Consider the following 23,266-nt stretch of genomic DNA (forward strand, 5'->3'; position numbering starts at 1 on the left):
CAGCTCTCAGAAAGCTCCAGATCCGCTCCTCTTGCAGGAAATTTTGGACCTGCTAGAGAAAGGTGCCATAGAACCGGTACCTGTAGCGGAGAGGAACAAGGGCTGGTATTCCCTTACTTTCTCATTCCGAAGAAAGACGGAGGACTGAGACCCATCTTGGACTTGCGAGAATTGAACAAATTCCTCAGGAAAGACAAATTCAAGATGGTCACTCTTTCTCAGATCCTCCAGGCCCTTCAGTTCCAGGACTGGTTGGTATCTCTGGACCTTCAGGACGCTTATTTCCATGTGCCTATCCATCTCAAACACAGGAAATACCTGAGGTTCGCAATTGGCAACTCTCACTATCAATTTCGAGTGCTGCCATTTGGGCTGACCTCCGCCCCGAGGGTCTTCACCAAGTTAATGTCGGTAGTGGCGGCAAGTCTAAGGAGGGAAGGGATTCATGTCTACCCCTACCTGGACGATTGGTTGATCAGGGCTGTTTCTTCGAAACAAGCTCAGATCCAGCTAAATCACGTGTGCCACTTCCTTCACAGACTGGGCTTCTCCCTCAATTTAAAGAAGTCACAAATGATACCATCGCACAGACTCCAGTTCATAGGAGCGATCCTGGACACTTCCCTGGGAAAAGCCTCGCCACCAGAGGTGAGGGCTCAAGATATTCTACAGATGGTTACCAAGTTCCAACATGCCCAACGTCTCCCAGCCTTCGACTTTTTGAGGTTGCTAGGCCTCATGGCATCCTGCATTTTCCTAGTGCCAGAGGCTCGCCTGAGAATGAGATCCCTCCAGTGGGCACTGAGGACTCAGTGGTCACAATTCTCAGGGAGAATGACAGATCTTCTTCAGGTTCCCGACAGAGTAGCTCGAGACCTTCAGTGGTGGGCCTGTCAGGAGAACATTCTGAAAGGAGAACAGTTTTGGCAACCCTGGCCGGAGATAACAGTAGTCACGGATGCCTCACTCACGGGGTGGGGAGCCCACGCCAACGACTTGACCATCAGCGGTCGTTGGTCTCCATCGGAGTCCAGACTCCATATCAACCTGTTAGAGCTGAGAGCCATCAGACTTGCGCTGAAGGCGTTCCTGCCAGCTGTACAAGGGAATGACGGACAACACGGTGGCCATGCATTACCTCAACAAAAAAGGAGGCGTAGGATCACTACCCCTGTGCAGAGAGGCGATGCAGCTCTGGTTTTGGGCAATCCAAGAAGGAATCTCTATCGGCAGTTCACCTAGCCGGAGAGAAGAACTTGACAGCGGACGCTCTGAGCAGGCAGAGCACAGTCTCCCACGAGTGGGAGCTAGCTCAGGAAGTCCTTCAAGAGATCTTCGCCCTTTGGGGAACCCCTCAGGTAGATCTGTTCGCCACCAGCCTCAACAGGAAATGCGACCTGTTCTGCTCAAGGGAATTTCCCCCGAGAGGAGCTCTGGGAGACGCGTTCATAGTGGACTGGGAGTTTCCGCTTCTGTACGCGTTCCCACCGGTCCGTGTCATTCCTCAAATGATCAGGAGGTTGAGAAGATTCCGGAGAACCATGATCCTAATTGCCCCGGATTGGGCCAGGAGAACGTGGTACCCGGACCTTCTAGACTTGTCCATCTGCCCTCCAATTCGACTTCCACTGAGAGAGAACCTACTCTCACAGAAGGGAGGTCAGGTTCTCCATCCAGACATCAAAACCCTCAACCTTCACGCTTGGCTTCTGAAAGGCTGAGGTACAAGGATTGGGACCTCCCTGATGATATGGAGGTGTTGCTTTCGGCAAGGAGGCCAGCAACAAAGTCTTTATACCGCTGCCGTTGGAACAGATTTTGCAGCTGGTGTAGAGAACAGAATATCAACCCTTTTTCATGTGGTACACCAATGGTTTTGTCCTTCCTACTATATTTGGCAAATTCAGGCCTTCAAGTTGGCACCATTAAGGGCTATCTCGCAGCTCTATCCATCTTTAAGCGCACTGCGGAAGAACCATCCTATTTCAAGTTACCCTTGGTAATACAATTTCTTAAGGGGTTAACCAATGTTTATCCCCCAAGACCATTCCAAGTTCCCCTATGGGATTTAAACTTAGTCCTAACTTTCCTGATGGGCACACCTTTCGAACCACTCCATTCTTGTTCGTTAAGATTCCTTACCCTTAAAACTGTTTTATTAATAGCACTTACATCTGCTAGAAGGGTGAGCGAATTACAAGCTCTTTCTTGTAAACCCCCTCCCACTATCTTTCACAAAGACAAAGTTGTCCTGCAAGTGAAGCCTAATTTCCTCCCAAAGGTGGTTTCTGAATTCCATATCACTCAGAAGATTACCCTACCATCTTTCTATCCTCCTCCTCACCCGGGGAAAGAGGAAGAGAGGTTACACAGGCTAGACCCTAGAAGGGCTTTAAGTTTTTACATCAGTAGACTAGCAGGGTAAGACAGGCAGACCAGCTGTTTGTAGGTTACACAGGTCACAAGCTGGGGTTACCAATAACTAAGCAGACCATTTCCAGATGGATCATCCTAGCCATTCTGGAATGTTATAAATTGGCAGGAAAAGAGCCCCCTCAAAACCTTAGGACTCATTCGACCAGAGGTATTGCAGCTTCATCGGCCCTCAAAAGAGGTGTGCCGGTTAAAGACATCTGTGCGGCCGCTACATGGTCGTCTGTCCATACCTTTACACGATTTTACAATTTGGATTCCTCCTCCAGTCAAGAGACTAGGTTTGGAAGGGCTTTGTCAAGAAATCAGCGTCTGCTTCACGTCCCTTCCAGCGTTGTGGCAGAACTACACGTTCCACAATCCCAAAACTTACGGAGCCGAAGCACTTCCAGCGGATCAAACAACGTTGGGGATTGCCATGGAGACGTTGGTTGCCTGAGCACGCTCGCGCACGATTGCGGCGTGACTACGTTTCACGCAGGGTCACGTGATTGCTTTAAATCTCCACCCGGTAGTCGGAACGCTGCTTCTGAATTTACGATTTTTGGAGCTCACCACCTTGTCCTCGTATACCTATATTGTACCCTGTTTTGTCCCTCGGATTGTTATTGCATATTCCCTTGAACTCGGAACGAACGACCTGGATTCTTGTCTAACATTTCTGGATTTGGCGTATTGGATTCTTTCTGCACTTTGAACTTTGCTTTGGACTTTCTACTCGGAGAACTTTTCTTTGGTACTTGCCATAAGGAATTGGGATTATTATTTTTGGACCTCTATTAGGCGTCCTCGTGCCGTCGGGTATAGGTTTAGGTTTGGATTGTCCTTACCCTGGAACTGGCATCATCAGATGGACTTCTATTAAGACAGCATTTAACCGTCCAACATTGAATCAACATCGAATCAGTTCTCCTGGTTTTCCTGGTCCTTCACGTTGCTTGGCTTGCTGTACGTGAGTACATGTTTTGGATCTAATTTATCTTCGAATATCACGTTTACTAAGTTCTGAAGTATTGAATACTATAGGCGATTCCCCTTCCAATAGTTCGTTGTTCTCTTGGAAGTTGCATCGTCTAGAAGTTTTACGACTTGTGGCATTCTACTGAATCTGTTACCACCAAGCTCATTGTGGGTGGTTCTCACATATTCAGAAGCCTTATATCCATAATATGGAAACTGCCGATGATCCGTTGGCAGCTATGGTTCAGTTGGTTGCCGGTCTACGCGCAGACATGACTGCGGCTCATGATGCCACCCAGCGCCGGATCGACGCCCTTCAGGCCGGGTTGCAGGCGAGTGATGGTGCTGGTGCTATTCCTTCTGGTTCTGCCTTTGGAGCGGGCGTTCCTCGACAGGGGAATGCGCCCGTGTACATGATGGCCCAGTTCCCATTGGCCCCTCCGGAACGTTTTGTGGGGGATCCTAAGACGTTCCGCACCTTCATCAATCAATGTAGACTGCATTTCTTGTGCCGTCCTACATCTTTCCCTGATGCCACTACCAAGGCGGCTTTTGTCTTGTCCTACCTTGGGGGTACCGCAGCGGTCTGGGCTAACCCATTACTGGAACAAGGGAGTCATCTTTTGTATGATTGTGATGCTCTCATATCAGCTATGTCTCGTGTCTTTGACACTCGGTATAAATCCCAAGCTTCAGATTTGGAACTGCTCTCTTTACAACAAAAGGATTTGCCCTTGCTGTCCTATCTAGCCAAGTTCAACCAATTGGTCGCGGAGACGGATTGGCCTGAGGCAAAGAAAGGGGCTCTGTTTTACAAAGGGCTTTCAGACTCTCTCAAGGATGTTTTGTCCTCTGTCCCAGTGATTCCCACTGCGTTCTCAGAATTGGTAGATCTAGTCCTGCAAATAGACGCACGGAGGGCAGAACGTAAAGGGGAAAGGAGTCTGGTTCCCTATCCTACACCAGTAGCCACGGAGCAGAGTCATACTTCGCCCGAGCCTATGCAGATAGGTACTCTTAGAGCTCCACTCTCGTCTGAAGAAAGAGAGCATCGTAGAAAGAACAAATTGTGTTATTACTGCGGCTCCTCGGAACATTTCCTGGGACAGTGTTCTAAAAAACCACGAAAACAGGGAAACTCCAAAGCTCGGCAATAGAGAGAGCCCCGTTGTCGAGTCCCGCAAATACGGGCTCTAATACCATGGTTTTGTTTCCCATATCTGTTGAAGTCTGTGCCTCTTCCATGGTTTCTTGTATGGCGGATGCTATATTGGATTCAGGGGCTACTGGGAATTATGCTGACAGCCAGTTTGTTAAGAGTCTTGGTATTCCTCTTATTCCCAAGTCTTCGCCGGAACTGGTCAATGCTGTTGATGGCACCACCTTGTTATCTGGTCTGGTCACCGAACAAACGGTAGATCTCATCATGACTACCTCTTCTGGGCACACTGAGACCATAGCCTTCGACGTTATTTCAGCACCTCAGTTCAAGTTAATCCTTGGACTACCCTGGCTAAGAAGGCATAATCCGTTAGTGGATTGGGCTAAAGGGACGGTTTCTTTTTGGTCTCAATACTGTGCTAATTCTTGTGGGACAGCAGGATCCCTGTCTTCGGGACCCAGTACTCATCTCTTGGATTCCGCTCTGGTTATTGGAGCAGTCATGAATACAGTGTTACCTGGGGAGTACCGAGACTTCAAAGATGTATTTGACAAGCGAGGTGCAGAGATCCTCCCACCACATCGTCAGTATGACTGTCCTATTGATCTGGTTCCAAATGCCGATATACCATCTGGTCGCATCTATTCGTTGACCCACAAGGAGGATGTAGTGCTCAAGGAGTATCTGGACAAGTCGCTGGCTTCAGGCTTCATCAGACCATCACGTTCTCCAGCGGCATCGCCTCTTTTTTTTGTTCCAAAGAAAGAAGGCGAGTTGCGCCCATGTATTGACTACCGTGCATTGAACGCTGTCACCATCCGTAACCAATATCCAATACCACTCATCTCGGTTCTTCTGGACCAGTTGGGCTCTTCTACCATCTTCACCAAACTGGATTTGCGGGGCGCTTATAATTTGGTCAGAATACGGAAGGGGGATGAGTGGAAGACGGCGTTTAAGACCAAACATGGCCTGTATGAGTACTTAGTTATGCCCTTTGGGTTGTGCAATGCACCAGCTACATTCCAGTTTTTTATTAATGATGTCTTCAGTGATTTACTCGACCAATATGTCATCGTATATCTCGATGATATCCTGATCTACTCTCCAGACTATGAGACTCATGTACAACATGTTTCTACGGTATTACAAAGGCTCAGAGACCATCATCTCTATGCAAAACTAGAAAAGTGCATTTTCCATGCCCAGCGTGTGGAATTCCTAGGATACGACATCACGAATCAGGGAGTCGGCATGAGTGATATCAAAGTAAGGGCTGTATTGGACTGGCCAGCTCCTACGTCTGTTAAATCCTTGCAGTCCTTTTTAGGGTTTGCGAACTTTTAGACGTTTTATACGCTCATTTTCTGCTATAGTGGCTCCTTTGACTGCCCTTACTAGTCCTAAGAATGGTTTCAAGTGGACGGCTGAAGCACAAGTATCCTTTGAAAGTCTCAAGACAGCGTTCACCACCGCACCAGTCCTCCAACATCCTAACCCTTTATTGCCATTCTATGTGGAGGCTGATGCTTCTGATCAAGCGGTTGGGGCAGTTTTGTCTCAGTTTTGCAAAGATACAGGTTTCCTTCATCCTGTGGCGTTTCATTCCAGGAAACTTACCAAATATGAAGTTAACTATACCATCACCGAGCGTGAACTATTGTCCATACGTGACGCTTTTAAGGTATGGCGACATCATCTTCTGGGTACTGCTGTTCCAGTACAGGTCTACACTGATCATCGTAATCTGCTGGCCTTGCAGTCAGTGAAATGTACCACGGCCAGGCATGCCAGGTGGCACGAATTCTTTTCGCAATTTAATTTCCAGATCACATTCCGTCCTGGGGCTCTACATTCTAAGGCAGACGCTCTCTCAAGGAGGGATGGGAATGACTCATCCTCCAGGGAATTTGGTGGTCTATTATTGCCTAATCAGGTAATATGTTCTTGTACCTTGAATCCATCACTACAGGAATCCATTAGAGAATGGGTTTCGGAGAATCCTTCAGAGATTGAGAAACTGAATATGACAATAATCAACTCTTTGCCTTATGTCAAAGATCGTCTTTATCTTCCAGATGTTGATTCCAGACAAACTGCCTTACATTGGAGTCATGATTCATTGGTTTCAGCTCATTCTGGTGTACGCAAGACTGTGGAACAACTCAAGAGATGGTGCTGGTGGCCGTCAATGCAGAAGGATGTTTCGAAGTATATCTCTACCTGCGCCGTTTGTGCCCAGTGTAAGTACTCAACCACAAAACCAGTGGGTTTATTGTGTCCTCTTCCGGTTCCAAGCAAACCTTGGTCCATGGTGTCTATGGATTTCATCACAGAACTCCCGCCCGTTCAGGGGTTTGACACCATATGGGTGGTCATTGATTACTTTTCCAAACTGGCTGTGTTTGTTCCTTGTCAAGGTTTGCCCACGGCTCCGGTTTTGGCGGATCTATTTCTTCGCCATGTTTTCCGTCGTTTCGGTCTTCCGGATATTGTTATATCTGACAGAGGCTCACAGTTTACCTCGCGGTTCTGGAAACATCTTACTACTTCTCTGGGTGTGGACGCAAGGTATTCTTCTGCTTATCATCCGGAAATGGACGGTCAGACGGAACGTCTGAATGCTACATTGGAGCAGTATTTACGTTGCATTACCATGCAGCTTCAAGAATCATGGTTGTCGGCGTTAGCCACTGCTGAATTTGCGTATAACAATTCAGTCCACACTTCTACTGGTGTTTCTCCTTTTTTTGCCTTGTATGGTTATCATCCCCGTTCTTTGCCATTGGATCCTCCAGTCTTCTCAGACAATCCTGCGGTACAAAACAGTCTCAGAGATATTGCTTCTCTACATCAACAGGTGCATTCCCGATTAAAGGAAGCTCAAGACCGCATTAAGGAATACGCCGATCGGCATAGGTCTCCAGCGCCCGATTACCGTCCTGGTATGTTGGTCTGGCTTTCCACCAAACATCTCCGTATTCCCATGAGGAGTTGTTTAAAACCTAGATACGTTGGTCCGTATCCTATCAAGAATATAATCAATCAGTCTGCTGTAAGACTCGAACTGCCGTATAATTGGAGGATCCATCCAGTTTTTCACGTTTCTCTTCTGAAACCCTGTTCGGAGGGAACCAGGCTCCCCGTTCGTCCGCCTCCGGTCAAGTTACAGGGGGAAGAGGAGTACGAGGTGAAGGCGATTCTGGATTCTAAGGTTTCCCGAGGTGTTCGGTATTTCCTTATTGACTGGAAGGGTTATGGTCCAGAGGATCGTACCTGGGAGCCTGAGTCCAATGTACATGCTCCGATACTCTTGGCTCGTTTCCTGGCCTCTCAGGGGGTGAAGACATCTTTGGGGGAGGATACTGTCAAGAAATCAGCGTCTGCTTCACGTCCCTTCCAGCGTTGTGGCAGAACTACACGTTCCACAATCCCAAAACTTACGGAGCCGAAGCACTTCCAGCGGATCAAACAACGTTGGGGATTGCCATGGAGACGTTGGTTGCCTGAGCACGCTCGCGCACGATTGCGGCGTGACTACGTTTCACGCAGGGTCACGTGATTGCTTTAAATCTCCACCCGGTAGTCGGAACGCTGCTTCTGAATTTACGATTTTTGGAGCTCACCACCTTGTCCTCGTATACCTATATTGTACCCTGTTTTGTCCCTCGGATTGTTATTGCATATTCCCTTGAACTCGGAACGAACGACCTGGATTCTTGTCTAACATTTCTGGATTTGGCGTATTGGATTCTTTCTGCACTTTGAACTTTGCTTTGGACTTTCTACTCGGAGAACTTTTCTTTGGTACTTGCCATAAGGAATTGGGATTATTATTTTTGGACCTCTATTAGGCGTCCTCGTGCCGTCGGGTATAGGTTTAGGTTTGGATTGTCCTTACCCTGGAACTGGCATCATCAGATGGACTTCTATTAAGACAGCATTTAACCGTCCAACATTGAATCAACATCGAATCAGTTCTCCTGGTTTTCCTGGTCCTTCACGTTGCTTGGCTTGCTTTACGTGAGTACATGTTTTGGATCTAATTTATCTTCGAATATCACGTTTACTAAGTTCTGAAGTATTGAATACTATAGGCGATTCCCCTTCCAATAGTTCGTTGTTCTCTTGGAAGTTGCATCGTCTAGAAGTTTTACGACTTGTGGCATTCTACTGAATCTGTTACCACCAAGCTCATTGTGGGTGGTTCTCACAGGCTTTACTGCGTTCTATTCATCAATAGAAGACAGCATGAAGTCAGTACTCCCTCCTCCAATAATAGAATACTGCTATGGGAGCATATCTAAGATGAGGAATACGTCGGAGGACACAATCCCTTCGAAGAACAAGTTACTTCTTACCTTGTAACGTTCTTTCGACAGGATGTTCCTCCGACGTATTCCTCATCGACCCTCCCATCCATCCCTGCAGTTCTACTTCCCTTGTTGTTGCAGCTTACGCTCCTTCAGGGTGATTAGTTTAGTCCAGAAAGCATATTTGTGGGCTACAAAACGGAACTGAGCAACGGGCGCAGCGCGTGGCCTTTATAGCCAGGATGACGTCGGCGTCGATACGGCGGCTGTCGAGGGACATCAACTCGAAGGACGTCGACGCGCAGCGCCCTCTAGAGAGAAACATTTTCCGAGGCCAGCAGAGCTGGAAGGAGATATCTAAGATGAGGAATACGTCGGAGGAACATCCCGTCGAAAGAACGTTACAAGGTAAGAAGTAACTTGTTCATCTCAACAATTAAGTCCTTACAATTATCAATTATGTCAAAATAAATTCTAATTTCTTAACTAATGTATGCTGTTATCAATAGTATGCATCCTGATCTCTATATTGTTTCCAAATCTACTTGATTAACAAACTTTAATAGGTACCCAACCACTTGGCCCTCTATACAGTGCTGAACGGGCTGCATCAACCCCATTCGCTTGGACTTCACTACCACTGAGTGAGCTAGCACAGGAAGTCCATCTGCGGTGTCCTCAAACCCATGCATAAAAATACCAATTTTCTCTATAGAGCAGCATGTAGACACTATCTTGCCAGTTCCTGCCCCCTCACCACCATCATATTGGAACAGTCTGCGAAAAGCCATAGATGGGACCCCCTGCTTCATTCCTATACAGCATCGAGTGTATGTGAGACATGACCGCCATACAGAATGTACCCTGGCACTGAAAGTATGGGAGGATGTTGCATGGAAGAATGTTACATGGAAGGATGTTGCCTGCAAAGATGTCAGAATGCATCAATGAATATTATGGACGGATGTTAAAATGAAATCTGATGAAGACAAAGTGATGTTATGAAGAAGATATGTGAACCTTTGCTGACACGGTATGAAAATACTTGGAAGTAATGATGTAACTTAAGCACCAAGACTAACATGTACCTAAAGCTAAAGTAATCATGGATCTAAAGAAGATGAAGTAACTTACTGACCAATAACTGTAAATACGCAGTGACGCAGGGTAGAAAGAAAATGTATAAAAATGTGCTAAAGAGGAATATATAACGTAGCAAAGACAGCCACATTAGAAAAATGGATGCTGGCTCACGTTGAATTTAACCAAGCTACCTCACAGACAGCCCGAGGCTGTAGGCTCAGGAGATGCAGGAAAACAGCTTTGTGTGCAATGCTGATGTTGATTCAAGGTTGCCACAAGTTAACAATGCTATTTTCAAAGGATAAGCACAGAGCACAAAAGGGGTACATGGATAAGCTCTGAATGTGGGACATTCTTCATAGATGGAGGAAGGCGAAAACATCTAAGAGCCAAACTGCTAGTCAATTAAAAGTGTACAAAGTTCATATGAGATGGAGTAAGTCTCCAGAGGCCAAGAGGAGCAACAGCACCTTGCATAGTTGAATCAAATAGCAGTAAATGGAAGGCTGAACAGGACATATTCATGGTCTTTTCACATGGGACTCAGAAGTCAAAAACAATGGCTGTTCATTAGAGCCTTAAGCTAAGATAGTGGTGTGCTCACACTCCCATGACTGTTCCAGGACAGTGAGCAGACACAAGGTCAACTACAAAAGGAAGACTTTGGCTGATGACCTACCAATGAGAGATGATGGACTAATTGGGAAAATAGGGAGTAGTCCGATGGGATTCAAACACCTAGATTTTGTTTCACGTATGTTCTGCTAAAAGAGCCAAAAGTCCAAGGTTTGGATAGTATGCTTACCAATCAGTGGGGTTGGGGGAACAACCTAACATACAATGTTGCAGAAGCCAATCCACTGTTATGTCCACTATAATCAGTACTATATGTATTTAGAGGTCGTTCAAGGCGTGCCCTACAGACAAGGGGTAGCCAATGATGCACTAATCGTTATGTTCTATTAGTAGATATGTTCCCTTCACCAATCCCTTCCCTTGATAGGTTTTGAATCTTGCCACGTAGAGTGACGTCCTAGAAGAGACACAATCAAGTTTGTGAGAGTGCATGCATCAATCCGATATCTGCCAGTTACCCTGCTTTATTGAATTGATAATAAAGTAGTACTTTTCCATATTATTGGAGTCTGTCCGATTATTTGTTCTGAGATCATTACTAGAATTCCATCTAGCACAAAAGACGCTTCAAGGTGCTAGAGCACATTTCAGTTAAGAGGCTCATTGCAGGACCAAACACCGCTTTAAATGTGTCCATGAAAGGCAGCTGATATCACTTAAAAACAATTATTGATGCGCACCATTTGTCAGCCTTTACCCTGGAATGCCCTGCCCTCAAATCTTCAATAGATCAGTTACCCAGAACTACTAAAACCCTCCTTCCAGCAAACCTATGTATTTATACTCCTACCAGCCATTGTAATTTCATACTTGTTGGGGTCCTCAGACTCTGTGTGGCATTCTACATATCCTGCATTATCTTGTCGGTCACTTTAAGGCTGGAAATGCCATTGGAAGACCGACCTCAACTTGAATCTGGAATTATTTGTGGCTATAGCCTTATCTTAACAGAGCATATTGTTAGCCTGAGGTTAAAATGTAATTTCTGGACAATGCAGGGAGTTTGCAATTCACTGGTAGCGGCACTTATTCGTGCCAGCATAGCCAATGTACAGTTCCACTAATTTGGTAATTATAGTCTTTTAATACTCTGTGGTTCTGACTACACCAGACTGGTTCTTACTGTGACATCACATGCTTTAACTATGCCCAAGCTTAAGGATACTGGTTTCTTTAAATGCAGAAACTGATCAGTCATTTTCTGTGCAATTCACTGCCCAAGAAGCTTCATATGATGACATCTGCAATTGATAGTGATTTCAGTGCTATCTACTTGAATGTGTTAGATTCGTTTTGTGTTCTCTCAGCCTAACCAATCTGTTGCTATATAGGGAAGCATATCACTATGTGGCAACTGAGCCAGTGTTTGTTTACTTTGATGTCAAGCTTCAGCATGATAACCACTCATCGATATAACTACCTATATGTCTAAGTTGTTGATGATGAACATTTCATTATTAAGTTGCCTTCCGCATACATTTGTAAATTCATCACTGACCAACCTCATTCCAACTCTTTTTTTCTTTCTGTCTGGCAGGAGAACCTGCTTCGTATGATTGTCATTTTTGTAATTGGATTTTTATTTTGTTTCAGGTTATCCTGGTCGTACTGTATCGGGCACTAATCTTCTTGTCTGCAAAGATGGTAGGTACATTTACTTGCCTAATGATGGTATTTGTTCTATTCTGGGTTGTCACCATGCTTTTTAAGTTCTAGTAAAAGTGAGCTGTTCAAGGCTCTTGGATAAATTAAGTGCTAATCAATCAAGCTTGTTTCACGCTTTGGCTGCTAAAATGCTGAAGGAGCTTCATGGTTCTTGGCAGCCTTACTGTCAATACAAAAATGTGTCTGAAATTTGCCAGTCTTAAGCTTGATCTCTGCCTTGGTGGGCTCCAGGTACAAAGCACAATGCTTTAAAAAATAGACGCAACACACGCAGGGAAGTTAGCTAGGTGCTGGTGTTAATATGCTCTTTATGGTTCTAGCATAAAGCTCTTTTGCTACAGAAGGTTCCTAAATAGTTACCTTTTCTGTTAAGTTTTAACGCAAAGGCTCAGTGGGGAAGAAATGTAGGAAAGCCATGCTGGGGTTGATTGGTGGACACTGCTTTTTTTGTCTGAAACATCTTCTAAAAGTAACTTGTAAAATGTGATGTTGATTTAATGTTTGAAAAACTGCATGAGGCTGTGTGTATACTCCAAAATAAGATATTTGTTTGAAGGAACCCTCTCCAGTAGACACAAAGGTGAAAGCTGCCAGTAGCCCACTCTTATTGTCTTGTCTAGTTTGAAGTATGCCTCATTCTTCATTTTGTTTTTGTTGTAAATCTTGTGAAGCACTAATTGATTATTGAAATTGTGACTCTGCAGACTGCACATTTTGTATGGCCATTCATGATGAGGCATTTGCTGAATGTAAATTACTGTGTACCTCTGACTAGTTTTTGATTATTCAGAGGTCCCACGTTACATAGGTTATATGGCTCACTGGTTAAGCACTTGCCTCTCACATTGGTCAAGCCTGTACTTCACGAGTTTGATACCCCAGAAGAGCTGACTGAGTATCCTTTTGATGATGATAAATTGAGTTCCATTAAGTTTGCAGCATTTCAGTTGAGCAATTCACTAGATAAAAACATGTTTCTACAATCATCATTTTACTTAGGCTTTTTCAAAATAAGCACGGTCTACCAAAAATTACCAGTTATTGGTATTTCAAGGATTCATCATCGGTTCTCAAACTGAACAACTCTTGAATATTTCTTTTACACAAGGGATTTAGTTTGAGAGAAAAATGCACGTGATCTAATGATATGTTAGATAAGCCTCTGATAGTGTTATACACAAAAAGATCATCGAAGAAGATGGAACTTGGGTATCCAAGTCAGTGAACCAAGTTGCGAACTGGACTACTTAAAGACAATGGTGTTGACATAAGACACATCGATTAGAGGCATCAGTTGAGCATTGCAAGGACAAGGACTGCCTCCTTGCTCAAACACCTGCAAATATAAATACTTCAGTGCTCAGGGAAAAAAGATGATTTCATGCCGACAAGTGCAGTCTTTCATTTGGAATGTGGACATCCTGTGTGGTTGTACGGATGAATAAACAACTGGAACCCACCAAACAAGAAGACCTTGTCCTCTTTAATTTTCAAAGAATGAAGAGTCCGTAATAAAATTCAGGCACGTTTTCACCAAGTTGTTTCAGCAGCTTGAGTCTTCAGTCAGACAAAAGGCCTGCTTATTTTTTTGCGGAGATATTCCCTGTTTAATGAAAAGGTACAAGTGTGGATATTTTATTTTTTAGTTGTATAATGCACTAACTTGTGGGTGTACCCCTTCAAAGCACCTGGGGAAAAACAAATCAAGACTTCAAATTGATTGTCCTCCCATGTATTCCTCCTCTTTTGATAAATAACCTTCCAGTTTCAGCTGCTGGAAAATAAATTTCTAGACGGAGGGCGATGTGCGTTCGTGTCTGACTCGATGTCCCTCGAGGGCCTCCGTCTGACCGTCAACGTTATCTGCAGTATATGTAGCACACACAGCACCCGTTGGCTTCAGTTTCGTTTTTCCAACACAGCTTTCACTTCAAGAAATTACGGCGCGCTTTGGTTCTTTCAAGCAATCGTCTTCGACTCCATGTATGCCCAAGACAGGTTTTAAGAAATGTCAGGATTGTGGGCCGAAGATGTCCATCACCGACCCCTACCGCGTTTGCCTGTGGGGCCTCAGCTTTGAGCATTGTATGAAGGAGTGTAATTCCTGTCAGGCGATGACTGACAAGGCTCTGAGAGAGCGTAGAGGTAAATTAGCGGTGGGTAGAATTCCTAAATCCCCCTTTCTGTTCCAAAAAAACGCCCTTCCTATAAGGCGAGATTCTCTCCTCGTCGAAAAAAGTTAGAAGAAATCTTGATCAAGAAGTTGTTTGCGTCATACTTCATCTTCCTCCAAGAAGTCGAAGAAAAGACGTCATAGGTCTCCTACCTCGAGTGACTCCTCACCCGAGAGAATCACATGTCCAACGAAGTCCCATTTTGCTGGGGAGTCAGAAGAGTTGCGGAGAGAAATGATGAAAATCTTTGAGAGAGAAGCAGCGCCTGCTCCCTCGAAACAACGGAAGAAAAACCATGTCCTGGTCGCTCTGCAAAAAAACGACAAAGGATAGTCGAAGGCAAACACCTGTGCACCCTTGAGTCCGGAACGCAAGCCTATCGATCGAGAATCTTTGAGACATCGAAAGAATGAAAAAGCATCAAGGACCTCGACAAGTCGAGAGTCCAGCCCTACGAGGGCTTTGTCGAAGACAACTTTGGCAAAATCAGTTTCCTCGACGTCGCAACCTTCGACACCCAAATCGAAGCCATCAACGCCCAAGTCAAAGGCTTCAACGCCATTGGCCTCGAAGCCTGCTCAGACATTTTCGGCGCCATTGAGAACACATGAAAAATCTTATAAACCTCTGCCACAAAACGATTTCCTCAAATCTCTTTCTTCAATTTATGAAGAACATGAGCCATCTGACGATGATCCAGTGCCTTTTGGCCTTCAATATGGCACCCCCAATGGGCCAGATGCATTTATTTCAGAGGAATCTAGGCTTCAAGACATGTATGAAAATCTACAATCAGCCAGTGGTGTAGATGCATCGCCTGAGCTGGAATGTGGGAAGCCAGATCCTGCAGATCACGCTGATAGCTCATACAGACTTTTGATGAGCAAAGTAGTGGAATTTTTGGGATGGAGTAGACCTGATCCTCCTTTTCAACAAGATTACTTCAGACATATTAGACCAAGGTCCACAGAGTTCCATTTTGCCCTTCCATTTGGCTTTACAAAAAAGGGTTACTACAAAGTCGGAAACCCTAGATTCTAATTCTGCAGTTAATAAGAACTGTGCCTAAAATAGAGGCCATCCAGCAGTGACCCGGATTATTTAACCAAGCATCCGATTCTGGAAAGTTTAGTAATGCAGGCGGCCACGTCCACAAAACAATCTGCTTACCCTACCATTCCTACAGACGGGGATGATAAATGGGTGGACACTTGGGCGCGGAAAGTTGACTGCCAGTAGCATGGCTTTAATATCTGGAAATAGCACGTGTGCCCTGTCTAAATGTGACAGCCTGTGGGATTGCCAGAAGCAATGGCGGCTGACCACATCCCCGAAGGGGAAGATGGAGACGCCTTCCTGACTATCAAGGATGGTAAGGAGGCAATGTGCGAGTGCCTCCAGTCAAGTCTGGATACTGCAGATTAGTAGATCCATGGCGACTAGTAACGTGCTAAACAGATTTGCGTGGTTGAGGAAGTCTGGATTTGCACCGGATGTGCAATCGAGATGCCTCTGTCTTTTGACGACTCAAGGCTGTTTGGTAGCAAGGATGATGAAAGTCTAGAAAAGTTAGACCTCAAAAGCGGTGCCTAAATCTCTTAGTGCCCTGCCATTAGACGGCCTCGGCACTCCTACTCTGGTGCATCATCTTGGAGGGGTAAGTCCTTTCGTTTCTACTCAGTTGGAAGAGGGAGAGGACAAGCCAGTCATAGAGGACAAAGAAGATTACCCCTCAGCTGCTTCGAAACCTCTCTGAAGCCTTAATCCACAAGACCCCAGTGCGAGGCAGGCTCTCCCAGCATCTGAAAGAATGGCGAGACATTACTTCAGATGCTTGGGCACTGGAAACCATGGTTACTGCCTTCCTTTTCTAAAAAGGCTTACGGATCATCCACTGGGCAACAGCTCATTGAAAATTCCAGATCCGCTCCTTATGCAGGAAATTTTGACCCTGCTAGAGAAAGGTGCCATAGAAACCGTACCGCTGCAGAGAGGAACAAGGGTTGGTACTTCCCGAATTTACTAATCCCAAAAAAGGAGAGGATAGAGACCCTTGTTGGACTTAAGAAACTTGAAAAAGTTCCTCAGGAAGGACAAGTTCAGGATGGTTACCCTTTTCTCAGATACTTCAGGCCTCCAGACTGGATGGTATCGTTGGACCTTCAGGATGCTTACTTTCATGTGCCTATCCGTCACAAGCACAGATGGTAACTGAGGTTTGCAATTGGCGGTTCTCATAATCAATTTCGTGTTCTGCTATTTGGGATAACCTCCGCCCAAGGGTTTTTACCAAGTTAATGGTGGTTGTGGCAGCGAGTCTAAGGTGAGGGGGGAATTCACGTCTAGCCCTCCTGGGACGATTGGCTGATCAGGACTCATTCTTCCGAACAGACCCTGGATCATCTCAGCGTGACTTACCACTTTCTCGACAAACTTAGCTTCTCCCTCAATTACAAGAAGTCAAACATGATACCATCTCAAAAATTCAAATTTATCGGAGCAGACCTGGATGTCTCCTCAGGGAAAAGCCTCACCACCGAGGGCTCATCACATTCTGCAGATGGTCACCACATTTCAGGGTGCCCGTATCTTCCGGCCTTCGATTTTCTGAGGTTGCTTGGCCTCATGGCATCCTACATTTTTCTGGTGCCAGAGGCTTATCTGAGAATGAGATCCCTGCAATGGGCTCTCAGGGCTCAATGGTCCAAATTCACAGGCAAGATGTCGGACCTTCTTCATGTTCCGAGAAGAGTAGCACAGGGACCTCCTGTGGTGGGCCTGCAAGAACAATATTCTAAAGGGAGCACCCTTTTGGCATCCATGGCGAAGAGGACAGTAGTGACGGACACCTTACTCATGGAGTGGGGAGCCCACACCAATGATCTGACAATCAGCGGTCGTTGGTCTCCATCAGAGTCCCCGTTTTCTAGTCGCCTAATTCGAAGCTCTTCAAGAGACATTGCAATATTGTTATATTTACCGACCTTTGGTCGTTTTATCTTCTCATTACCGTACCTTTCCTCGACAGCTGTTTCCTGACCTCTGCCGAAGCCTGCTACTACAGACCTTCGATGGCTGTTGATCCGGTCAGCACCGCCGACCACGTGGCCGGGCCTTTTGGCCGGCCTACACAGTAGGGAGAGTGGGGTTGGGGTGGACATTTCCTTTTTAAGAATGCCTTTCCCTTTCCTCTTTGTACCCTTGGTCATATTGTCACTGTTATTCCTGTGCTATGGACAGGGCTCAATTGAGATTTTGTCTTTCGTGCAAGGCAAAAATCCTGTGGAAAGACAAACACCTTAAGTGTAATAGGCGTCTTCCCCCTCAAACACAACGAGGCGGCTTGTAAGCTCCTGGATCCCAAGACCCTTAAGGAGCGCCGTGTTAAGTAGTGGGCGACATACAGAATGTTGTAGGCCAAGAGTAGTTCCCTGCAGCCGCTGAGTGTGATGAAGGGCATAGTGATGACCAGGGCTCCAATTCGAAGGCCATTGGCCTCACGACGGAGCGCCCTCGCTTCGTGTCTGTCCCCGGCCCCAATAGGGATGACGTGAGTCCTGCTATGGGGACTGTACATCCCGGCGACAAGGACGCACATTCTTCCCACACTAAACGCACAACCCCCGGTTTGTCTTCGCCGAAACAGTTGATGCATTCCTGAGCGCCAACGGGCACACCGGATAGTTGGGCAGTGCCCGCCGATCCTTATGATAGGCAGCGCTCCCCGCAACCGCAGGTGCGGCATGCGTCCGGGCAGTCTAAATCAAAAGGCTCTACCACCAATGATCATGCGACTGCCGAGACGCATCAGAAGAAGGCGCCGCACAAAGCCCCAGTTACGCAGAAAACAACCACACAGCTGCCGGCCCAGTCCAAACATTTTCCTGTGACACCAAGTATTACCGAAAGCATCGCTAAGATCGTTTCGGTGGCAAATCAAGGAGAACTGTCGAAGGACTTGTTGAAACCTAAAGACAGGCCTAAGGACTCGTCAAAATCTAAAGATAGCCCTAAGGACGCATCCGAAGACACGCCACAACCACAGGAACCTCAAAGACTTTTCAGAGAGCCCCGTGGCTCTTTCTTCGACGTTAAAGGAAAGATCTCGGCGTTCTAGAGAAGATGATCAGCTAGAGGAGCCTTTTCCACCCCTAGACTCCTCTGGTTCCTCATTATAGACCAGGGAGAAGTTTGAGGGGTTTATGAATAGGTTAGAGAGATTTGTGGAATTCTCAGAGAAGTTCACACCCAAAAGGTCTCGAGAGGAGAGGCCTTTTACTCCTGTAGCAAAATTTCAAAAGACCCTGGATTACTCTCAGGAGATGAAGACTTATGACCTCACTGAAGATGAGATCCCTCTGGACCAATTCATTCAAGATTAATACCCCTTTGGGGATCCTGTGGATGATCCCATTGACTCCACAGAGGGTTGGGAAGACTACCACGACCGGCCAGTCGACCTTCAGCCTTGGGCATCACCTACCTCAGCACTGGAACCTGACGCTCTGTGCATGGATTCCCCCCCCCCCCCCCACACCTGCTCGACAGGCCTCTCCAGTTTACAACAGATGGCGTTTAATGCTATCTTAAGGAGGGCAGGGGAACATTTCCAGATTGCCACTCGGGAAGCTGTGCCAGAGGCTGATTTTCTCGAGGACATCCTAAAAGAAATGCCACCTGCCAGCCAGACTATTCCATTGCGGAATTCTACCAAAAACTCTTGGCTCCTTCATTGTTGACACTCTCCCAAACCAGGGCTGTCAATCCCAGAGTCGAAAAACTGTTTCACCCTTCCCCTTCTGATCCTTTCTACATCAGGGGAGATGCTACTCCAGATTCCTTAGTGGTAATTACAACCATGAAGAGGGTGGGGATACCACTGTCCACGGGGGAAGCACCCCCTGACAAGGAGTGCAAAAGGTTATACGCACTGGGTAAAAGAGTCACAATGGCCACAACATTTTCCACTTGCATAGCTAACACCACATTGTTGGCTAGCTATTCAGACGTACAATGGAATATGCTACAAAAGTGCTTTCAAGCGGTCCCTGAGCCGTTGCGGGCTCACCTGCTTTCCTTTGTAGCTGTGGGCAAACCGGTTAGTCACAGTATTCTAAAGAATACTTTGGATGCGCCTTGGCACAAGGTACCCTCCTGAAGAGGCACGCCTGGTAACGAAACTGGTTTCAAACCAGAAACCCAAGCTTCATTGATAAATAAGCCGGTGGAGGAGACCAGCTTATTCGGGAAAGCCGTTGACGAGGCACTTGAAACAGCTAAGGAACACGACACCCTCAAGACCCTGGATCAAATCTCCCAGAAGCCTTCCCAAAGAAGATGGGGTGGTTCTCGACGTTCCTTTCGTGGCCAATATCGCTCACCTCACAACTAATATTGCTCTGCCAATAACTGGTCCTTGCCTTAGGGAACCAGCTATGCCACCCTGTGTCCCCCAAGAGGTCAACAACGTGGAAAAGGAAGGGGCTGAAATTCCACCCTTACAGGCTCCGCAGCCTACAGTCCTAAATGACCAGCAGATCCGGGTCCCCTCCCCGGTCAGGGTAGTCTAACATCATTTGGTTCCATGTGTTAATAGCCCCGCTAAAATAACGCGATACAAAAATATCACCATATTTTTGCAGTGATATTGATCCATGGACCCTGCGGGGACACCCCTGGATTATTTTTAAATGTGCGGGGGACACCCCCGCAACCCCTGCTCACACATTATCCCCCCCAAAAATATTGCCTATTGCGAGACAAACGACCATATGTACGCCAATATTTTTGGTTGGGATAATATGTAGGGATACCCATAATTTCTTCAAGCTTGGGAGGGGATAACAGACCAGTGGGTACTCGAGACCGTCGCCCACGGGTACTGCATATAATTCTGCCAGACCCCCCAATTCAGACCTCCATGATCAAGACGCCTGACGCCGGACCACCTGCGCACCCTGCTGCAGCAGGTCAAGATCCTGCAGGAAAAGGGCGCCATAGAAGTCGTACCTCTTCTACAGATAAACAAGGGTATTTATTCAGTGTACTTCCTTGTACCCAAAAAGGATCTCACCCTGTGCTAGATTTGCACCCCCGCGAACAAATTTGTCAAACCTCAAAAGTTTCGTATGGTCACTCTGCAGGAAGTAATTCCCCTGCTTACAGAGGGGGATTACATGGCAACATTGGACATGAAAGATGCATACTTTCATATTTCAATGTTGCCAGCGCACAGAAAATACCTCAGATTCATGATCGAGAACACACACTATCAGTGCAAAGTACTACCCTTCGGCATTGCCTCAGCACCAAGGGTATTTACAAAGATACTGGCAGTGGCAGCAGCACACCTGCGCAGGCGATCCATCCCACTTTATCCTTACCTCGACGACTGGCTCATAACAGGGGATTCCTACGGAACATGCCTGTTAAACACTCAAGACGATAGACCTCTTATCCAGCCTGGGATTCTCCATCGAGAAGAAATTCAGCGTAGACCCCAGTCATGTCAAGCAGTTCCTAGGGGCTCTAATTCGAACAAAGGACATCCTCGTCTTCCCCTCCAACGAGAGGGTCCAAAACATGTTTCAAATATCTCAATATATAGCCAGTTGGGAGGTGACGGTGTTAGGTACGATGGCGTCCTGCATTTACTTGGTTCCTCACATGTGGTTGCGCATGCGTCCAATGCAAGAGTGGCTCAACAGCCAGTGGTGTCAGGCCAGTGGACAATGTGGTGATCTAGTGGTTGTCTTGCCAGCCCTCGTTCTCTCTGCAGTGGTGGTCGAGGGAAACCTATTGATGGGAAAGTCCTTCACCACCCCTGTAGTAGAAGCCACTCTCGCAACAGACGCATCTCACGGGATGGGGGGCTCACCTGCTTCAGAAGACGGCGCACAGCATTTGGTCCCCAGGAGTAGCATCCAACCACACATCTTTTGGAGCTGTTAGCAGTGTTCAAAACACTGAAAGCCTTTCAGACACAGCTGCAGGGAAAGACAGTCCTGATCCTCACAGACAGCACCATGGCCATGTACTATCAGAACAAACAAGGGGGCACTCCCTCTCTAGGGCTGTCCAAACTGTCCCAGAACATTGGGATAGGGGCTCTCAAACACATGTTCCTGCTGTTACATGTTCCAGGGGAACTCAATCTTCTGGCAGACATACTCAGCAGAGATTTCCCACTACCCATGGAGTACGAATGGCAATTACATGAAGACATCGTCTCCAACTTTTTCTCAGAATGGGGCATCCCAGAGATCGACCTGTTCGCAACTCTGGATAACGCTCAGTGCCAAGATTACGCCTCCAGGTGCCCTCAGAACCCTTCCAAGGGGAACGGTCTCTGGATCACATGGTCAGGGAAATTTGTTTATACTTTTTCCCAATTCCCTACTCAACAAGATTGTGCACAAGATGCACCAGGAACTATTCACTATGATATTGGTGGCCCCAATGTGGGCCTGCCAGCCTTGGTTCGCTCACCTATTGGAGATGTCTCCCCTCTCACCCCCCCCCCCCCCATACCCCCTGTGAAACTACCTTGTGCATACAACATGTTATCTCAGGACCGGGGAGAAACACTTCACCCGTGCCTGCAAACTCTGAATTTAGCGGCCTGGTTCCTGAGGTCATCGAGTTCGGGCACCTCCTACTCCCTCAGAGATGCATGGACATACTTAGAGAGGCAAGGAAACCGAACACCTGATATTGCTACTCCAGGAAGTGGAAGCGCTTTGTCATCTGTTGCAATTCCAAGAGCATCAATCCCATTGACTGCTCTCCTTCCCACATTGTATTGTACCCGACTCACTTACTAGACTCGGGCCCGGTTTTTAACTCACTAAAGGGTCACTTAGCTGCTCGCTCAGCCTACACTACGTCACAACAGAAGGTGTCGTGGTAGACGATACCAGTTATTAAGGCTTTCATGGAAGGAGTAAAAAGGATTCAACCCCCAGCCGCCCCTCCCCATTTCTAACCTTTCTCCCGGATGGGACCTAAATGTAATATTGACTAGACTTATGCGGTCTCCTTTCGAGCCCATGCATAGAGCAAGTCTTAAGGATCTTACCTACAAGACCACCTTCTTAATAGCTATCACTTCCATAAGAAGAGTTGGTGAACTACAGGCCCTCTCAGTTCTAGACCCCTTTGTTACAGTTCAGAGATAAGGTGGTTCTGCGCACTCACCCTAGGTTTGCGCCTAAATTTATTTCAAAGTTCCATGTGAACCAGTCCATAGAACTGCCAACCTTTTTCCAGAACCTCTCCAACATGGTGGAAAGAAGCCTGCACATACTAGATGTACGCAGGGCAGTCATGTTTTACCTGGAAAGAACTCGGCCACTAAGAAAGACAAACCAGTTTTTCATTTCAGTGGCAGCGGGAAGAGAGGGAGACCCTGTCTCCAAATCTACTATCTCAAGGTGGATTGTCAAATGCATCACGCTCTGCTACACTTTCTAAGAGAAAACTGCCCTTCAAGCCTAGAGCACACTCTACTCGAGGCATGGGGGCTTCCATAGCATTCATTGCAAATGTTCCCCTAGAGTCCATTTGCAAAACGGCAACCTGGAGTTCTGTACACACCTTTAGAAAACACTATTGCCTAGACATTCACTCTAGGTCTGATTCTCGGGTGGTACAAGGAGTACTAAGACATCTTTTCACTACTGTTCCTTCTCACAACCCACCTCCAACTCTGGGTACCGCTCGCTAGTCTATGCACAGCATGTGATTCTAAGCAGATTTACAAGCATCAGAAGACCTACATTACTTACAACCATCAGAAATGCTTTCACAGTATCTGCTTAGATTCACATGCGCCCACCCTG

General features: G+C 46.5%; 1 protein-coding gene across 7 annotated transcripts in view; it reads left to right on the forward strand.

Moving 5' to 3' along the window:
- The window catches only part of NRF1 (nuclear respiratory factor 1), a 705,079-nt gene that overhangs the window by 623,427 nt on the left and 58,386 nt on the right, over positions 1-23,266 (forward strand). For all 7 annotated transcript variants that reach the window (XM_069629591.1, XM_069629590.1, XM_069629596.1 and 4 more), the window contains one exon: positions 12,181-12,231. In XM_069629591.1, coding sequence (XP_069485692.1) covers positions 12,181-12,231 — 51 coding nt within the window. The remainder of the gene's footprint in view (positions 1-12,180; positions 12,232-23,266) is intronic.

Source organism: Ambystoma mexicanum, chromosome 12 (genome assembly GCF_040938575.1).
Source record: "Ambystoma mexicanum isolate Mex_15411 chromosome 12, UKY_AmexF1_1, whole genome shotgun sequence".
NCBI lineage: Eukaryota > Metazoa > Chordata > Amphibia > Caudata > Ambystomatidae > Ambystoma > Ambystoma mexicanum.